Raw genomic sequence first — 21,606 nt, 5'->3', positions numbered from 1 at the left:
TAATAATGGTAGGTAGTCTTCAATGTTTATATAGTACTTACAGTTTGTCAAGCACTGGCCCAAGTCCTTTAAATATCCTCACATTACCCATTAGATGAGTACTGCTATTAGCTCCATTTATCACATGATGAAACTGCGGCAAACAGAGGATAAGCAGACTTGCCAAGATCGCATAGCTTGTGGTCTCTGAAGCAGCAGTCAGCCTTAGCAGTCAGTTGTACGCTGGTGGTCTGGTCCGCCTTCAGAGTCCATGCTCTTAACTGCAGTCCTAATTTAAATGTTAGTGTATGCAGCTGGTAAGCAGTGGCTCTATCAGAGATGACAATTCCTGCCATTAAAAACATTCAGTCTCTTGTACTGTTTCCCAAATAATTTGCAATGCAACACAGTGATTATTTTGATTATTTTTTTCCTATTGTCATATAAGGTGATATCCGCACATATTCCTTATATATTCAAAAATAAAGGTAATTTTTAAAATGAAAAATTTAAATCATCTCTTTAGGTTAAGCGTATATTAAAATGATATACAAATTAGGTGAAAGGATTACTGATTTTAGGAGATTTTATAGGGACTTCAGTGTCTAACAGCATATTTAAATACTCTGTTCTTTACCCAAGACATGTATTGTTAATGTAAATTATTTTAATGAAATAATTGAAAAGATACTGGGCATGCTTGTGATTAGAAGTTTTAGTATTAATGCTTTAAAAGTCATATATAATCACACAGAAGAACATTTGGCGATAAAACATGAAAACCCATATTCGCAGCCGCTGTTGTAACTTATAGTCTTACTTTATTATAGTTTTTTCTAGTCTTACATTATTGTAATAATAGTATATTTATAATTTTCTACTTTAAGAAGTTTTAATTTTAATATTATTAAAGATCTTTTTTTGTAATAAAAATACATGGAGTACTAATTTGTCTTTTGGATAAATCTACATTTTCATATTGTGGATTTGCTTTGTATTCTATACCAAATTCACATATCATAGCTCAGAAATATTTTGTGTTATTTCTTTTTTGTTTTCTTCACCCTTTCCTCCTTTTCTGGCCTTGGCTTTCCTCAGCTGGACGCAGGTGCACTGATGCCCCCTACCTGCAGGCTCAGTCTTGCGCAGCACCTGAGCCATTCTTACCTGAGTCAGCGATACATCTTTAGCCTCAGACTTACTGATTGGTATGACTTGAAGTTAACTTTATTCGTCACAGACTTTGTATATGTGCTGCCAAAGTGAGCACTGTTCTTCCCAGTCTTTGGTCTCATTCACTGGGCTATTTAGATTCTTCCACTCTCAGCTGACGCTCCATTCTGCAGGTCCCTCTGTTGCCAGTTGCCATGGGATCAGCCGGAGGGCCCTTACTTTGCTGCTGTTTTCCCTCACCTCTCCTTTCCTTTAATTGCCAGTTTTAGCTGACTTGGCCAGGTTTTCTCTCCTTATTCCCACTCTTCCTCAGTTATTCTCCTTTATTCTGAAGGTCCCTTCTTGGATTTTGTTACCACTTTCTTATTTCATGCCGGTTTTATCCCCTGTCAGACTTGGTGTGTGACATACGTGGAAGGGTCATGTCCTGAATTCTGAGTGAGATTTCTGGGGGTCTTCACTCTTCTGCTGTATTCATGGAATTCGACCTATGTCTTGCTCAAGTTATACTTGGTGCCCAGTTCCTTTGGCCAGCCCACTGACTTTTTTGTTGGCAGGTGCTAGAGGTGGCTCTGCTCCCTTTGGTGTGTACCCTGCTGTGGGACCAGGCTTCTGCTTATCTGTCTTCTCTCTCCTTGCTGAACTCTTTTACAAAGGCCTGAGACCACCCAGGACGATATCAGCATGATATCTCCCAAAGACAAATTACTGTGTAAAATCAAGAGAGTTAAATAATTAATGCAAGTGGTTATTTTTTTAAAAATTATGCACTGAGATTTGTTAAATCTCTTCAGATCCCTTTTACAACTGTTATTTATCACTTGATGCAAAAGGAGCAACTGACTGTTGTCATGTCCAGGCGTCTCTGTACTGCATAGGCTCTAGATGCAATAAATGTTGTGTCTAGATGTAACGTGACTATCACACATGAAACAAAAGAATCCATCAATACAGACTAAATTAAAATTGGAGTTGCATAAATAGAATCTATGGTGAGCTGTCGTTGAGTTGCTTGATTCTATTTATTGATGAATTTTCATAACTTACTCCCTGAATAAATTATCCAAGAATCAGCCTGTGATTTTCTTTATATATTACTTCACATCTGTACAAAGGTGCTGCCATAATAAAATCTTATAATGATTACTGTTTTTACTGCTCGGTTGGGGTGTTTTTTTAATAATGATTACTGTTTTTACTATTTGATTGGATTGAATATAAATATAGGGCAACATTGCACATCTGCTCTTCAATAGGGCTCAATAATTCTTTCAGTTTTTTCAACTCTGGGGACATTCGGATCCTTACCCTTTTAGTCATACATGTAACTGGTCATATCAGTAATATGAGTATAATACACAACTCTTTTTCTCTAGGTAACAAATAAGACATTCATTTATTTAATTTCAACCTCCTGACATCATGCCATTCTTATTCTCTCTGAATTATATGTGGAATTACATAGTACAGCCAATTACTTAAAAAGTACAACAAGTGGGGAGGTTCTAGAACAGGTTACTGGAGCAAGGCAGCAGCAGACAGTTGACTTAATTAAATGTGCCATTTCCATGATATATAGATAAAATGTGCAAGTGATTTAATGTTGGAGGCCATAACTGAAGTAAGCTGTTGGCCATGGAGAAATCCATGAAAGAAGTAATGAAGGATCCAGCTTGTAGAAGAACATGGAAATTGAGAGTCTAGATAAGAATCTAGTCTAGATAGACTGGTACTTGATTTCAGTTTGATCTGTTCTGACCAGGTGTTACCTGTAGTTCCTCCACACCGTAATTAGAGATTCCAAATTACATCACCCTTATGACTAAACTTAGAGAATTTCTGCTATTTTCTCTGAGCTGCATGTGTTTGTCTCAGGGGTGGCTATATGTGTGCAAAGGAAATATTTTGAAAGGAAGGGAGAAGAGTTCAACTTAGGTGAAATTTCCAGACCATCTATCTACTCCTGCTTTACTCAAGAATGTTTTACTGTATTTTACATATCAGAGTTTTGTGTTAAGAATTCCTTTGAGAAAAGTGGTTGCCTTAAAAAAGATTGAGGCACTGGCCAGGTAGCTCAGTTGGTTAGAGTGTCATCATGACACACCAAGGTTGTGGGTTTGATACCAGGTCAGCGCATGTACAACAGTCAACTGATAAATGCATAAATAAGTGGAACAATAAGTTGATGTGTCTCTCCCTGTCTGTCTCTCTCATTCCTCCCTCTCTCTCTCTCGAATCAGTTTTAAATAGTGTTTGGGAACTACTCCGTCCATCTCTATATAAGTATTTATAGTTTTTCCCAAACAGATGTAACTAATACTCTTCTCTCTGGAACCCACTATGTCCACTGTTCCTTTATCTTCTGGCTCCCCTATGGTTGTGTAATATCTAAGTAATAACGTATAATACTTACCTTGTTCTTAAATTGAATTGGTCCTTATGTATCTGTTTCATTGTGAGCCACATTTTGAATCAGCCTCAGCCTCCTGATCAAAAAGGTAGTTGGTGACAGTGATACAGTTTGATCTTACAGGTTCCGTCCTACCATATTACCCAGGTAAGAAAGGAAAGTGGTTCCCAGCCAGCTTTGCTCTTGAGAATATGGGGTCTGTCTTAATACTATTTTTATTCTTGATAAAATGCAGACATATTTAGTGAGAGAATTATTTGAGGCATTGGTATTTATAGTCATGTTGAAATATAGTTGAATGAAAGTACCTTTTAAACAGAAACTAACATTTTATGGAAAGAGTAAATTTACTCTCTCCTAGAAAGACATCTTGCCTGTTCTTGTCTTTGATTAATCTTCAGAGGGACATTTCTTTTTGTTTGTAGTTTGTATGTTCCTATTTTGAGGCATTAGGCTCCGTATCAAGTCCTTTCTGTATTATTACAAATCAACCAATCTTTTACTACTTTAATGTTGTCAGCCACTCACTCTTTATTTTTTTTTAAATGCCAGAAAATAAAAAGCAAAAACCCCACCCTATATTAATGTAATTTTATGGTTAAGATTTCACATTCACAAAAGTCCAGAAATTCTAAGTTATAGTTCCCAAAAGAATTCTATTCAGTCACATTGCATAAACTGATATTAAGGCTGAAATGTATCATCATTACAGTAATGCAAAATACTCATATATGCATGAGGATGTAGTTATGGTTGCTGAGGGAACCATAATTTTGGATTTTCTGACTTTTTCTGCACATACAATTTCAACCATAATGTTAAGATAATGCAGTTTTTTCATTGACTTTGAAGTAATTTATTTGTTGCTATATTTATCATAAAAATAAGTTTTTACTGACTTCATTTTTTTCCTGTATATCTATAAACCTATACTGATAGAGATCTGATATCCCTACAAAGAGAACTACCTAAGGAATATTTCTATGTAAAAATAGTTCTTAGGCTTGTGTGTACTCACATTCTCTCTGCCTTTCTCTCTCACGCATACACACACAGCCTCACACACTTATGTTACATTCTGGCACATTATGGAAGCAGGTAGCATATCCACTACCTGCTGTTGAAAGTGTTGACGATACTGAATTATTTATTCTATCTTCCACACTATCCAAAATCGTTTTGGGTACTTTGACACATTTTGGTCTCTTCCATATGGATACTTCATGGTGGCAGCATTGCCAGATGCTCGGGTTTTGTGACAGTCTTAGTTTTTCAAGGGCTGTTGCAATATTCTTGGGAGAATCTCGCCTTGTTACTGATTCCTATGGAGTGGTGAAATACCAGCATTTCTTTGAAAGTGTTTTTCAAGACAAGGAGTTAGTACAAAAAGTTATTAGATTGTCCCATCCGAATATATTTAACTTTGGGAACTGAGTAAGGGTGCAGTTTATCATGAAATTCCTTTGCAGTGAGTTGGCATCACCCTAACAATGTGTAATACTAGCACTATATATGCTATGGGGACTAAAACAAAGTTATTTAAAATACTAAATGTTAAATCATAACTTCAGCTCTTTGTTTATATTTCTCAATTGCCGAAATGCAAAGATGAAATGCAGGATGTCAAGTCAAGCTTGTCTTTTTATCCCTTATCTACTATATCTATATATCTCTATCTCTTTATCTGTGTATTTATATACATATATAACTATAAGTGTGTGTGTGTGTGTGTGTGTATAATTTTAATATAAAATGTGAATATTTCTGGTCCTGGGTATTTGCTTTTCCTCTGCACTATAAATAGAAACTCAGGATCTCCCCCCTTTCCAATCCTTACTCTGAATATACACTGAATTGGAAATTCTCCCCATCTTTTCATGTCCATCTCAGGCATTTTTTCCTTGAAAGCTTTATTCTGGGTTTCCCCAGCCAAGGCTGATGCTTGCTCTTCTCATGGCATTCTGTGTACTTCCTGAAGCTCTCAGACCACTATTATGTAGGAGAGGGAGAAAGGGACTGTCTCAGAGGGATGCTCCCATGCTGTGCCTTTTGTGTAGATGTCTTGCATGGCAGAGAGAAGCTCTGGACAGCTCTATGTGACCTATGGCATGTGACCTTAAGACGTAGGCAATGGAAATTCAAACAGCATTGAGACTCGGACATCTGTTAGTGAGTAGTGTCTGTTTATATTCCAATTTAAGTACTTTTGTCGATATTTGTTGAAAGCGTGAAACACGATCAAAGAAAGTTTTTCTGACATTTTTTTTTCTCATGAGTGAGCTTTCCCTCCATTTCAATGGAGAATATTTTCACCTTGCTGTCTAACTTAAAGCTGCTCTCACTATTGGAATTAGGAGGCTAGCTCCCAAACAATACCCGTGACTTCCTTTCTGTAACTATCTCTGCAGTGGTCCCAGCTTGGCCTCCAACTGGCTAACCCAGGGCGGGTGACCTCATTTTGTGCCCCTTAGCACCTAGGAAGGAAATGTGGCCTAGGAAATTTTAAGTTCCTGCTAGCTATAATATTTGATGAATCCCACATATACTGTAGTGTGGTAGGTGAAACTGAGAGAAATACATCTCAGAAAGTTAGTGCGTCATGTAGGTTGTGTTGAATGACCTTTATACTTCATTTTTAGATAAGCTTAACAATATTGTTCATATAGCATTTTTTACTGTTCATCTTTTTTCTCTCTTGTACCTATGTGTTTTCTACTTTAAGGGAAAAAAAAAGAGGACAGTTAAGTTATGATCAAAGGAACTATATTTAAAAAAATACAAAACTGTTTTTTTTAATTTATCAAACTTAGATAGCTATATAGAAGATTTTAAAATTTCATTGTATACTATTATAATAGGAAGTTTTGATCTTTAAAAAACTAGCTTTCAAATGTTCCCCCCTCTGGGCTATAGACTGGGAAACATAATGCTAGAACTTTTACATTGTTGGCTTGATGAGAAAGAAACACAAAGTTAACAAGTCAATGTTTGTAAAAAGTCTCATCTTTAAAATAAAATATATTAGGACAGGACACAGTCCTAGGGCTCATATCTTCGAATTCTTTTTCTATTATAGAGGTACTACATTATTTAATATTTCACTTTCCCAGACACTTTTTGAGTGCCTACTGTATACTTACACTCTGCTAATTTTGTCTTTTGTAATTAATTATGTAGTGATATCCATATAATTAAAATGATATGTAAAATACCAATACATTGGAAGTAATAAATTATCTTGGAGGAGGGGATATATTTCTCCAAATGGCATATTAAGCATCAAATTCAGGGAAAATTTCAAAGAACTGTCTCGGACTTGCCAAAACAAACATGAGCAAAATAATCAAAACACAGGATTAATTTCTATGAGAAGTGTAACAAAATGTCACAAATGAAATGATAGAACAACTTAGTAGAATATAGGATTCTGGGAAACAAATTTAGAACAAATACCCATAAGCACCAAAAAATTTAGATCTTATGACTGATTATAGAAAGATGGACTATTTAGGAGGCATTTTATTTGTGCTTGTTAATTTTAGCAATAGATGTGACTCAGTAAAAATAGCAACTTACCATATTTTGCCTTGTTAGTTTATTCATTATTGGGGCTCAAAATACCTTTCCTTCCATGGTTGTCAGGAATAGTTTAGTTGATATACCAGGAGGCAGGATAACATTATTATTGTTATGATTATTTTAGCTATTCCTTTTTGTCATAATATTCAAGCCTAAATGATGATATCTAAAAGCTACTGTAGCTTGCCTTGGTTTGTTTCTTAGGCTTGTGCCTGAACTGAGCTTTCTCTGTCTATCTGAGCAATAGTTATCTGGCTTGACTGATCAGTGTGTCCTTAAATGTTTATAATCTTGACAGTATCAGTAGGGTTGAGTTGGAATAACAATAAGATTTATATCCATTACCTTGGATCTCTGGTCTTCCAACTTTATACTATTTAGAAATAAACTCTAGGGACTTATGAGTGGCATGAACTAAAGGGCAAAGAACATTCCAATCTAAAATGATATGCTGCTGTTAAGGAATAGTCTTCTATGATAGATTAATCATGAGGTGAATTATAAATATTTCATATACTAATTATATTAGTTTATGGAGATAAAACACCATATGAAGTGTTCCCAGCACACTCAGCAAGTTAGATGCCTTTTGCATGTTAATTGACTTACTCCTTCAAGGCTGACAATCATGAATCCCTGAAGATGACAGAAATTATTATCATGACATTGTATATTCCTGATCTTTGTACCAGGTTGACACTACCTTGCCCCAGGAGTTCCTTTTCTTTGGATGGCATCTTAAGTACTTGATATGTTAGGATTTTGAAGCAGAGAAGAGTGCCTGGCATGTTGGGACCATAAGGAAAAAGTAATGGGCTTGAACAAAAATGACATTAAATAACATTCCCTAGGATTGTGTTCGGTACTCAGGTAAGAATGTAAGTGCATTCAGTGGAGGGCATGAGATGCTGTCCAACCTGTGTTTTGATGGTAGAAGTAAATATATTGAATACTTTTCTATGAAAAGAGAAGCAACCAGTTTTATTTTCTCAGTGTCATGGAGGGAATGAATGATCGACTCATTCACTCATTTCATCTATTATTTGAAAACATTTATTGAGCACCTGGGATAGAATAATAATAACAAGGAAGACAGTGTTTACTCTAAGAAAACTTAAATCCAGAGGGGAAATTGCCATGTTAAGGAAACTAGGATAATAAAGAAAATTACAACAGGTCAAATGTATCTCATCAAGGAATATACCACAGTGGGGAAGAAACAAGATAACATGAAATATTGGGGAAACATGTAGAACAGATATAAAAAATTACATAACAAATCAGAACCCACATTTTTATCTGACACATTTGGTGACCATGCCCTTCAGTTGAATTAAATGTCTAATGCAATTTCTTTCATTAGTCTATTATCCGTTATCTTTAGTTACCTAGTGCGCACTCCCACTAGGTAACTAAACTCTTTTATATTTAGCATTGGTAAAAACTGCCTCTTTATTTCCCCTCTACTCCAACCCAATTTGTTTTCTTCTCTTGTATTCAGAAATGTTAGCACTAAACTATGTGATTACAAATGCTAGGAAACTTTGAGTCATGCTCACTGTCTCCCTTCCAGTAACCTAGTCAGACGTGTCTATTTCCATCATTGCTCTTAATATCAGCCACACTTCTCTAGCCCTCTGCCCTTGTCACCTACATCCTTGTTACGTTAGTAGGCCGACTCCTTCATGTTATTTAGGATGTTGTCTGGATTGCATCTCTTCAGGAGGTCCTTTCTTAATGGCCATTACCATCCCACGATTTGTCTGACAGTATAATCACTCAGTAAATATGCGATGAATGAAGGCTGAAATAAAACTATTCAGTTTAGTACAGTTCTTCTCTATATTTTGTAGTTTTTTTATTTCTCAAACACAGACTTTAAGAAGTACACTTAATAGGAGACATTGAGTCACATTCTAAGCTTAGATGATTCAAAATCAGTATGGAATAACTGAAAAAGTAGAGGCTCTGGGGGCCAGATCAACTTGGATTTGAAACTTATGTGTGCCTCTTAGTAACTGCTATTGTCTTAGCATTTAACCAAACCTCTTGTGCTTTAATTATTCAATAAGATGGGGATAATAAGACACATCTCTTAGGGCGATAATTAAATTAGATGACATATGTAAAATAAAAACGTGCACAATACACATTTTCCTCTCTTCCTTTAGAATATTATCATATTATGGTGACTTAAAGATTTCATTATCCAAAAACAATGATGGAGATCCATGGTTTTAAATTAACTGATTTTATTTGTATTTGGATATGTATAGAGTATTTTCCCTTAGGTAGAAAGTGGTAGTGATGGTGGTATTTTATTTGACTCCTGTTATTTCAATTTACTACTATTTTTGTTAGCCAATGAGCATTCACAATTCAGTTAATTAAGGATAAGAAGAAATAAAGCATTGTTAGTACAATAATAAGTGCACGATGGATCCTCATATTGCTAACAGATAAAGTACAGACTTTAACTTCTCACTGTGCATTAGGGTACCTCTAGGTCTGAAGGAAGACCACCTTTCTAGTTTTATCTGATTAGTTATTTTTTCAAACCCTAAATTTGAGCCAACTGTCCCTTCCTTCTCCCTGACTTATTTAAATAGTACTCATGCTTCCAGACCCCATACATCAGTACCCAGGTTTCTCCTGCTTTCTCAATAAACTCGAGACTTCCTGATTTTCCTCAGCTCTTATTTTTCACTTCTTCCTCTGAACTGATAGTGCTTAGTGCCTCATTCACAATCAAGCTTGCACTGCTTGGTGACAGTTCTTGTAGAGGACAGAGCTGCTACTTACCTTTTTATTGTTATTTAATGTTTCATTTATTTTTGGCTTATTTTACCAATGATAATGTCAGCTCTTTTGCAAAAGGGATGATTATCTTGTACTTCTTATATTGTCAAAAGATTTGACAATATTTTTATTTGTTGACTTATTAATAAGATGTCTAAAACAGATTCATATATAAATGTTCTGAATGGTTCATATTACCTTGTGTCTTGTAAGAATATTCTTAATAATGAGTTCTAGTTTCAAAATACGTGAAAAAATGTTTGTGTACACAGTAAACATTTCAATTTGTTCATAGATTTTTTTTCAATACCTAGGCTCATCCTTCCTTCCTGTTTCATCCTTTGTTGTTAACAAACATAATTATTGAGTGTCTTTTATGGATTAGGCATTATGCCAGAAACCAGGAATTAAAAGACTTGAGAGGTTGCTGGAGTAATTTGAGACGTCTAAATTTAAGTAAAACCTTTAGTAAAAAAAGCTCCAGAAGATATTATGTAATTTATCTCCTTAAGCATCCATAAAGCTGGTCAGAGTGCTGATTACTGCAGAGTGGACAGACGTTAAGGAGCCAATTGGAGAGATAATTGCTCAGTGCCAGGTCCTACCTACAGACCTTGATTCCATGTCTTCTGGGCAGGGGTTCTTTACACAGTGCTCTCCTGGCTATCATGTGAAGCACTGAAAAGGAACATTACATGGTGGAAAAATGCAAAACTGTCCACTTAACTGACGCTACACCATGGGACAACTTTTGGGAAACTGGATATACTCTTTTTTAACAGCCTGTAAATTACCCATCACAAGAAACTAGGAGATTAAGTGACTACATTTCCTTTTCTTTTAGATAAGACTTTCATCTTATATTTTTAATTGTTTTAGCAAATGAAAACATTTTGTTATACATTGTTCTTGAAGGTTTCTGAAAATCCACAGCATATAAACGTGCAGTAAAAATGTTCTAATTAAGATGAAGTAGTTGACAAATAAAGCGTATTTCGTTAAAATGAAATTTGTATATTAATGATTAATGAATATTAGAACTCAATTATCTCTGTACACAGATTTTTACAAATTAAAACTATATATATTTAAGCCAAAGGCTTTTGACATGTTTAGGAGTAATTTTCATTTATGTATGTATGTATTATTGAATGGCTGTTGTAGTGAAACGTGATCAACACAGTTCGGAACCGATACAGTGAAGAAAAAGCTCACACTCCCCTTGTTCCCTCCTCCCACGTACTTTATCAGCAAACCCAGTCAGGCCACTGCGCATCACATCCAGTGCTACCATCGCAGTCCAAGCTGCTGTCGTTTCTTTCCTCTTCTCCTTACTGTTCTTTTTTCCAAAATGATGCCTTACAATCTCTTTTCCATTGGTAGTGAGAGTAAAATTTCCTGATATTAAAAGTAATAAAAAAAATCTCATGACATGCATAAACAGATGTACTAGAAATACAAGAGATTACACAATGAAAAATTTAAAGCCATATATATATATATATATATATATGTATAAATGTCCTACTTGGGGATATTATGCATATCATATTATTACATCTATTTAAAATCATATGATTTAGGAATAATTTTTATTTTTTTAATTTTAATTTTAATTTTTTTATTTTTTTAAATTATATTTTATTGATTATACTATTACAGTTGTCCTGATTTTTACCCCTTTGCCTCCCTCCACCCAGCACCCCCACCCAGCATCCCCCATTCCCTCATGAAATCCCCACACCATTGTTCACACCCATAGGTCATGTGTAGATGTTCTTTCTCTACTCCATTTCCTAATTTTTAAAAAGTGGAACAATATGCTAAGTAGTGTTAAAAGCAAAAAAAAATCTTTCATAGTAATGTGTGTATATATTAGAAAATAAAAATAAGAATAAATACACTCAAGATACATACATACCTTTGTACTTCCCCTACTTAAAATCCTTCAGTCTCTATCCACTGTTGTTATCATAAAATCTAAAATTATTTTCACGTCTTACAAAGGTCCATTGATTTCCTCAGCCTCTTCTCCGGCCATTTTCTCATTGAGCAAATTGCTCCAGTCTCCCTGGTCTTTTTTTAGTTCCTCAACCTGTCAATTTTCTTCTTGCCTTAGCTACTTTGTTTTCTATTTGATGTCCATCATTTAGCCCAGTACCTTGCAAATAATGATGCTCAACATGTATTGGCAAATAGTGGCTATCTCTTTTGAGGTTGGTTGTGGGTGACATTCCTTTAAATTCTTTGTACTTACAACATTTCTGAAATGAACACATGTTTTATAATTATCAGAAGAATAAAAAGAAAATAATGTCATTCCAGAACTGGAGAGCCTGGTAGGTAAAATATTGTACAGCTATTAGAAGGAACTTAGAAATTAGATGATAAGAATCAGATCAAGGAGCTGTAAAAGAAAATCAGTGAAGTGAGGAAATGCATTCAGGTACCATGGGTGGAGTGTTGGGTTGAGCTGGTCCATCCAAAGCTGTGCTTTCCTACCTAGTAGCCATTACCATGTGGCTATTTAATGCACCCTTAAATTAATCAAATTAATTAAATTTAAAATTTAATTCCTCAGTTGAACTAGCTGCATTTCAAGTGCTCAATAACCATATGTAGCTAGTCACTACTATGTTAGACAGTACAGATATAGAACATTTCCATCATTCTAGTTAATACTGTACCACAGAAAGTCCAGGATCTAGAATCCTGGAGAGTAAATATCAAGGACCAGGAACTTGAGATAGGCATCAAAAAACAAAGACTTTGGTAATGAGGCTGAACAACATGGATCTAGACAAGGAGTAAGTATTGAGCAAAGCACCAGAGCTGGAAGCATGGAATTTTGCCCAAGGCCTACTGAAGCCCTACAAGGAATTATTTAATGTGAATAACAACCCAAACTGGCATCTGTGTTAAATTGTGTTCTGTATCCTGATTTGTGATAAGTGGTTGGGAGTGGACGGGGGGGAGTGGGGTTTGAAAAGGTTTCATGGGGCAAGAGAGAGATTGATAACCTAGTCCCTAGTCCATGAAGGAACATTACTGGATTGTGTGCAGTGGTGGTCAGCATACTGAACGCCTGTCCTCTGCTTCTCATTTCACTGCCTTTCCATTCCCTTTAAGATACAAAAGTATGCATCTTGGTACCAGGTGGCCTCACTGCTGCAGTGCTTAAATGTATTTCAGCATCTCTTTTTTACATGTTAAGGGAACAGGGTGAAAGGCAAGCAACTGTTTTATTCAAACTGAGCAAGAAAAGAATACAATCTCTAATGTTGAATTTCACTGTGTTGAAAAATTTTGTATATCTTAGGCAAATATGACTCAATGTAGATCTAATGTGCATTGAAAACAATTGAAACATGTATATGGGTTGTATTATATGAACACAATCCCAAATACATAGAAAGGTGTTAAGGTGCTTGCAACACAGCTCCGTTTTGATTAGACGATTATAATAGCAGCTTACTTATACTTTTGGTGAGATGGTAAGCTAATGATGTAGCCGTTAATTTGAATTTAGCAGGCATTTTAAATATAGGTTTCTCTTACAGAGACAAAAGTTGCAATTTAAAGCTCTTTGGTGGTCTAAAAACAGCTTAATTCTGTAGTAGCATGGTAATAAGTACTAATCCAGCTTATGCAGTGATTGTAGTATGTCATGTTTGTGAAAGATTGCCCAACTGCTTTCTCTGGGTTTTATGTTAATTTAAAAATATTAAACATAAAACCTTATAACATCTTCATGCTGAGATAAACTGTTCAATTTAACTTGTGCTCAAGCAGCAGCTGTCAGGAATTATCTTGTTCCTTGTGGTTTTTGCTATCACCTTGTGCCCTTTCCTGCCAGACACACAGTGTGGGATGATAAAGCTCACCTTGTTAGATTTATTGCTTAAATAACACCTGAGGCAAGATGAGCATTGGGAGCCTAGGGATTAGCTGCTGATTGAGTGATGTCATTCACTGTATTATTATAAACTTTTTTTTTGCACGGATGAGAGGAAGCAAAGTAAAAATTGCCCATAAATCATACCTGCATTCCTTTTGTGGGCATGTTCATTACTTATTTTGGGGAGTCATTGAGCTAAATATTTGACGAGTTGTTTATTGTACAATTTGACTACCATTTTACAAGTGAAAAAGCCAAGAGAACTAATAATAGAGATAATGTCCACAATTTAAGAGTATGAGGACTATTTCAAGAATAGCAATAGAAATATAGTGAATTTCCTGTTAATGACTGAACAAACTAAAGGAAATGTTGGTGTGGGCAGTCTCAAATACTTAATATTATGAAAACCGTTGCCATTTCACTTCTGAATGTATTGCATTGTTTCATTTGGGACTACTATGTGGAAGGCCTAACTTTAGATTTGGATTCTTTGGTTATGATTCAGCTGGTAGATAGGATAAGGAGACGAGAAATGTGGTAGAAGTAGAGTGAAGGGGTCTCCTTGGTTAAACATTTCCTACAGATGATCCACCCTAAGGATAATGCTCACATAGGAAATTGACAATTGAATTATGGCTAGAAGTACATATATGATGGGTTTATTGTTTATGGCATGTAACATAGTTTTCCCTTCTACTGATGGTCATTTTGTGCATTATTCTCTCCAAATTGTAGTTTTATAATGTATAACTTAACCAAAATTTGCAAGCTTAGATCAATGATTTACAATATACCGATTGCTTAATTGTTAACATTTGCACATTTTTTATTTCTTTATGTGAATATATACATATGTGTATTATTAGTAGCCTTCTGACTGAATAATTTAAGAATTAGTTGCAGACATGAAACTTCACACATAAATAATTCAACATGTATCTCCTAAGAATAAAGATAGTCTCCTATATAAACCCAATAAAATATTTACACTTAGGAAATTTAAGATTGATGAAAATTTACCGCCTTATATTTCAACCCATATTTAGAGTTTCCATGTTGTTCATATAATGTCCTTCTTTGCCTTTTAAAAAAATTTTCTCCCCAACCCATTATCCAGAGTGACATTTTGTTTTGGGGTCTCTTTATTTTCCTTTAATCTAGATTGTTTTTTCCTTTAATGACAGTGACTTTCTTAGGCATCCAGCCCAGTTATTTTGCAAGATATTTGTCTCATTGTTTCCTCATGACCAAATTCAGATCAGACATTTTTGGCAAGAGTAATAATACATTGGTGATTTGTATCTTTCTCAATGTATCACATTGGGAAATACATTATATCACTTTGTCTTATTACTGGTCATATTTATTTTGATCACTTGGGTAAGTTGATGTCTACTAAATTCCTCCATTATAAAGCTACCATCTTTTTCTTTGTAATTAATCAGTAACAAAAGAGCTGCATTTAATGGATTCTTCTCCCTGTGTGTGAAAAACATTGAGCTTGCTTAGATCTTAATGATTAAGAATGAGTCATTGCTTACAACAGTGTGTATGTTGGGCAAGGGAAGTGGGCCTAGAGGGAGAGATGGGAGAATTCCCCAGTAAGTAGAACCATAAGTGGCCATCCAGTTCCTTAAAGAAAATATTAATTGGGATTAATATTTTATTATTCTCTTTACTAAGAATAAGATTTATAGATGAGCAAATATCTTCATATTTCAGAATTTTTAATCTTTACTTCATGAAAGACTTATACTTGGTGATATTGGAATATTTTTGGCTAAAATAGGGCATTTTCTGACCATAGTTTTTCTGTTTGCTTTTGTTGGATACACATAGACATTTGAAACAATAATGCATCTCCTTAATAAGATTTTATTTTTACTTTAAAGCAACAAACCATGACATTAATACAGCAATGTGGGTTTAAAAGAGAGATCACTGCTTTTTGATTGTATGTGCCTTTTTTAGCCCATGAAGAAGACACTTGAATTCCTATTTTGATATATGTACTTATTATGTAATCATTCTTCTTATGTGAAAGGCTAGTGCTGCAGATCATATAAACACCTGAAGTTAGCCATTTGGCTTGTCAGCAAGGGAGAATTTATGGTAGTTGTAATCATGGTAATAACAAGGATGATATTTTGTATTTATTAAGTACAGAAAAAATGCATTTGCAGTGTAACTCGCCCATGACAAATTCATGTCCGTGGCGTAATGGAAAGCACATCTGGCTTGGAAGACCAGGAGTCCCTGCTTTGCCATTTCCTACCAGTGTGATACTAGAAACAACTCTTAACCTTCTTGAACCTCGTTTTTTAAATGGGAATCAAAGCTGTAAGGGTCTAGTGATGCTGCACTATGTTATAAAGGTGGCATTCCATCAAAATGGTGCCACCTAAATGTACCTGCAATTTTTACCCTTTCTGTGTCCATATGTGGTAGGTACCTCATTAGTGAAACATTTCCAGGTTGTCCTAGACAGTTATTATTCCTTTCTGTTTGTTTCTGTTTGTATATGTCACCGTGACAGGCAGCATTCATCGTCGTGGGCGGTCGTGTTCATCTTTTCTGTTCTTCCTCGCTAGACCTTGGCACATAGTAGGCATTTAGTAAATGCTTGTGGAATGAGTGAGTCAATAGGTGCCTTCATTTATAAACATAGATAGGTATGCTTTCAGTTTCCTCCTCCTCCCCAAAGAAAAGCGATCAGCCTTTCTTCGTTTTTTACACATTTATATTTTATATAAGGGGTTTTACAGATTGTGTATCTGGTGCTATTAGCAATCTAGTAGCGGAGAAAAAAATAAGGAAAAAGATAGAAATATTGCAGAATATTTAAAAAGGCAGGGGGCATGGTGAGAAAACATGCCAAAAGGAAAAGACCACACTAGATGTCTATTGCATAAATCAAAAAAGGTTTATGTCATAACATCAGCATGTGCCATTCCTGCTTGTGTATTGAATTTCAGTAGTTGGTTGCATAAAGAAGTAAAGTGTAATGAAACTGGCAAGCAAAGTATTCCCTAGTCAGCCTTATCTTTGTTCCATTTGTCCTTCAGATAGAGCTTTTCTTGCCTTTTTCAATAAAATCCATCCAGCTTTTTTTTTTTTTTTTTTTTTTTTTTTTTTGCATCTCAGTAACTGAGCTGAGAAGACCAATAAGATTCAGAGCTTTTATAGTTCTTAGCAGCTGCCTTTTCAGAGATCAAAACTTAGAATGCTGTTACATGGTATTAATTCTTAACTATTGATGTGTCCCTATAGGGGACATGTTTTTCTGGGGGTAGGATCAGGGGAGAGGAAAGAAGGGCAAAGGACGACCCCCTTCAAGCATGCTCAAGACAGTAAACCCTAATTTCCTTATTTCCTAGGATCCTCTTTGCAAGCTCAGTGCTTAACCTGACTGAACTGATTGCCCTTCGGCCTGACCTTGGGAAATTGAAAAAGATTCTGTACTTCCACGAGAACCAATTGGTATATCCTGTCAAGAAATGTCAGGAGAGGGATTTCCAATATGGATACAACCAAATTCTCTCATGGTAGGTATCAATGTATCATTATAGTAAGTCCTTTGCTACCTTTTTCTTTATAGATGGTTAGCTTTTAAATCTGGAGACCTATTGTACACTTATTTTAAAACACCTTAAATAGGCGCAGATGTTTAAACATACCTTCCATGGTAGTAATTACTCGTGCCTCTGAGTATGTGTATAAGATCACAGCTAATCCTTTTAGAGAATACATATATGTAACAGTCTAATTATATGTTAAGCTAATTAACTATTTTCTACAACATTCAGAATAGAATCAAAGGGTCACAGGGACCTTCCTCACTCTTTGATTCTCTCATCTATTTTTCAAGGCATACTTTCAGAAAAGGGCAGTCAGCCTGCTCTTATTTGCCAACCACTTTCAGTGCATCCAGCTCAAATCAAAACAGAAATTTTCAGAGGAATGAACCAAAAAATAATGCATAATGGAGCAAAAGTTTTTTTTGTTCTTTTTATTGTTTGTGAGAGAAAACTATAGAAAATGAATCTTTAGGTAGTTATTGGTATTTTTTCCCCTCATTGCGTCTTCTGAAATTACACAGCCTTAAAATATCATGACATTTCAAAGGTGATGGTCCTTCTCTATTGTTACTTCAACAAAGTATATCTCCGGAAGCTTACTTAATGAAAGGAGTTAGTAACAACTCTGAAAGGGTCTTGCTATTGGATCCTATTCACATAACTGCTATAATCAAATGACTAAGTTTTGCTGTGATTGGGTACTTTTTACTCACTTTTTTTTTTTTTTTTGGTGCTGAAACCTGGGAGTGTTACTCACCTTTTTTAATGGTTATTAGCAGTTGGGATTGATGATGTGTCTAAAAAGACTCCCAACTCTTGCAAGTATATTCCATAGTTTAGTTGACATACAAAAGCAGCTAAATGGTAATACTTCTGTGTTTTGAGCATTTTGTAAATGTTTTCCTGCAATCATTTTTACAAGCTGCTTCAATTGTGAAGTAGCAGTGCTATCAAAATAGAGTGGAACTGCTTCACATCAAATGTCTCATAAAAAAGCAACCATTTTAAAATTTCATAATAAAATTAAAATACTTTATTTTATATTGAGACAGAGAAGGGAAATATGTTTTAAAAACAAAAATAAAATCATTTTGTGCTTTATCAATATGGAAAACATTTGTAATATTCTTTTGATTTCTTGAATTAGCATCATTCTTTTCCTCAGATAGTGTGTGTTTATTACCCTTGAGAAATAACTGGGGGAAAAAATTAAGCCTATTTTTCCCTTTATGGGTGGCTTTAAAGTTAATGGAAGTTACACTCACTCATATCAGGGAGGAAATGTGTGAAAAAGAGTATTTCTGTAAACTGTCTTGGATCTTTAATTTAGCATAGACTGGGTTTTTAAGAATGCAAGTAGTTGGGTTGCATGCAGATATTTGAAAAAAATTTAGCTTACTCCCCCTCATCTCTCTCTTTCATAAAAGATTGTTTTTGCTCATAGGGAATGAGACTATAAACCCTCATACTTGAATTTTCAGCATTGCTTTTCTCAAGAGGGTAAACTGATAGACAAGCTTGGAGAGAAAGAATTGGACTTGATCACTGGTTGGCTTGTTAATGAGAAAAAAAAAAATGGTTCACAGTTGTCCAGAGGAAAAATAAGAGTGTCAGAAAACAGTCCTGCTCAGATTCTCTTTGAAAAGTATGACTTCTGCTTCCTCAAATGTTTCTTTAGTTTTCTTGCTGACTTCTGCTTTTGTTGGCACTGGCAGATTTCTTTCTTGACTGTGTGGCAGTTAAGGACTTTGGAGATGACTGACATAAGCACTCACCTTAAATAGAGGTTTCACTAACCCCCTGACTTATGAACACATGTTGTAACTATATATTATGACCGGAGGGTTGCTATTACAATATGTGACACATGGTGAAAACAGACTAGCTGTAAAACATCCTTCAACTTTTGGTATATTCTTATACTGGCTTCCTTATTGCTTAGTGTGTCAGCACTTCTGTGACATTCTTTTGTATTATCCATGTTGTAATCACCCCTATCCCCAAATTGGCACTAGGTCACAACTGAAAAAAAAATACTTGTATAGAAAAGCAATTTTATGGCAGAGGCATAGGGGTGGCAGGTCAACATTCTTTTTGTTGGTTTTCCATTCCACTGTGTGTTAATAATGGGAACTTTAGCTGTCTCACTAAATGTGAATTAAACTAAACTGAAGATTTGCTATGGTATGTATTCCATAAATTCTGCTTATTCATTTGTGTTTTGCAGTGCATGGACTTACATGTCTTCTTTTAGTTTTCTTGATCTACCATTTTTAAACTGGAAAAAACTTTTTTCCTGTTGAACTTCTTATTCCTTCTTATCAAAGCATTTCTATTCATTTTATTGAGATCCAGCGACAGTGGGACACTAAGTCATTGTGATTTAAAGCAGTGATTTTCAACCTTTCTCATCTCATGGCACATGTGCACTAATTACTAGAATTCTGCAGCACGCCAAACAATATATCGTATTTTTTTTTTATCTGATTAAAAAAAAGGTATAACTTTGATTCATTCACACTGGATGGCTATTGTTGTGTTGGCTGTTGTCACTTTTCCATTTGACGATCTAAGGGAGAAGAGGTCGATGCCCCTGACTAAGTAGTCAGGTATTGCATATTTGAGACATTCTGAGCTGTTTCTAGATCTCAGCAAATTACAAATATTTCTGAGAATCTGATCATTAAGCACTTTTGAGATTGCAAAATTTCTTTCCTACTCTCATTCTGTTATAATATTCTGAAATTAAATAATTTAGGAAATTCTTGCTAATTTGTAGAAAATAAAGCTCTATGTCTTTTTTTAGATGTTATTTATTTATTTTTTTTAGACCGAGGAGAAGGAAGGGAGAAACATCAATGTGTGGTTGCTTCTCGCACACCCCCACTGGGGATCTGGCGCACAACTCAGGCATGAGTCCTGACTGGGAATCGAACCAGCGACCCTTTGGTTTACAGGTGGCACTCAGTCCACTGAATCACACCAGGCAGGGTCTATTTCTTTAAAAATAAACATAATTCTTGTGGCATAGATGTTGAAAATTGCTGGCCTAACGCACAGACGCCATTTTAAAAAATTAGAACGATTTATCAAATCACTTTTTTGACTCATAAAGGGGGCATTCTAATATTTTTACTACATGCAAGGTGGGGCAAAAGTAAGTTTACAGTTGTTGATATGGAAAATCATACAATATACAATAATTAAGTCATAATACAAGGATATAAAACATGTTTTGCATACTCACGATTGTAGACCTACTTTGGCCCCACGTTGTATTTTAAGTTTTATCCAGCCCTCACCCACGGTTATCATTTGTGTTCACTGGTTTCTGAGAAAATGTTATATAGGCAATTTTGAAAACTGCTGATGTGCTTATGACACATAAACTTTGTTTTCACATTGACTTATAACTATGTGTTTTAGATTTTTTTTTTTAAAAATAGTATGGGGAAGAGCACAGTCTTTTCATCTAAAGTAACAGCCAATATTATATTTATTTTCTTTAATTCTGAAAGTCCATGGTGTTGTGTTTCTTTATAATGCATTCCTCTATGTAATCAGTTCTATCAGTTTCTTCTACTTCATTTAGTATTCCAAATATCCTAGTGAAATAAGGTATTTGCAGAGACCCCTTTTAATCCCTCCTGTATAGGCCCAGAACTTTACAAAACCAAATTTCATGAAGCAAGGGTTAAAACAATAAATATGCTTTAACCATATAATTTGAAGGTATGCTTTAGTATAAAATAGCTTTATCTGAATTAGTCTCTTTGAAGGTAGTGAAAAATATGGCAAAATTCTGTTCTCATTAGTATGGTATAAAACAATATACATCACCGATAGAGAAACCCAGCATGGGTAATTGGGCCACAGAGAAAAAGGTCCTAGTGTACTTTTGTTGTTGATAATAGAGACAGTTCCTGACATTGTGGAAAAACATACTTGGCTTTGAAGCCCCGTAGGATTGTATTAAATCATTTAATTCCTCTCCTGCCTTTCCTCCCTGATGCCAACAATCTAGTCTCCCATAATATAATACTAATAAAACTAACTTATCTATTAGAGGCATTTTGATAAATACCAATGGAAGTGCAGAGGTTTTTGCAAACCTGAGGTGCAGTGTAAATTCTGATTAATATCAAGTCTTGGTCTTATAACTGAACAGTGTGGGCTCATCATTTGTA

At 35.0% G+C, this 21,606-nt stretch overlaps 1 protein-coding gene across 1 annotated transcript in view; it reads left to right on the top strand.

Annotated features, from left to right (window-relative positions):
• The window catches only part of GTDC1 (glycosyltransferase like domain containing 1), a 365,429-nt gene that overhangs the window by 160,775 nt on the left and 183,048 nt on the right, over window positions 1–21,606 (top strand). Inside the window, exon 3 of the mRNA XM_054562763.1 lies at window positions 17,219–17,386. Coding sequence (XP_054418738.1) covers window positions 17,219–17,386 — 168 coding nt within the window. The remainder of the gene's footprint in view (window positions 1–17,218; window positions 17,387–21,606) is intronic.

The sequence above is a fragment of the Pteronotus mesoamericanus genome, unplaced genomic scaffold (assembly GCF_021234165.1).
Source record: "Pteronotus mesoamericanus isolate MK-2021 breed Mesoamerican mustached bat unplaced genomic scaffold, CSHL_Meso_final scaffold_651, whole genome shotgun sequence".
Taxonomy (NCBI): Eukaryota; Metazoa; Chordata; class Mammalia; order Chiroptera; family Mormoopidae; genus Pteronotus; species Pteronotus mesoamericanus.
Note: the sequence above shows the minus strand (reverse complement) of the source record. Positions and strands in the feature narration are given on the sequence as shown.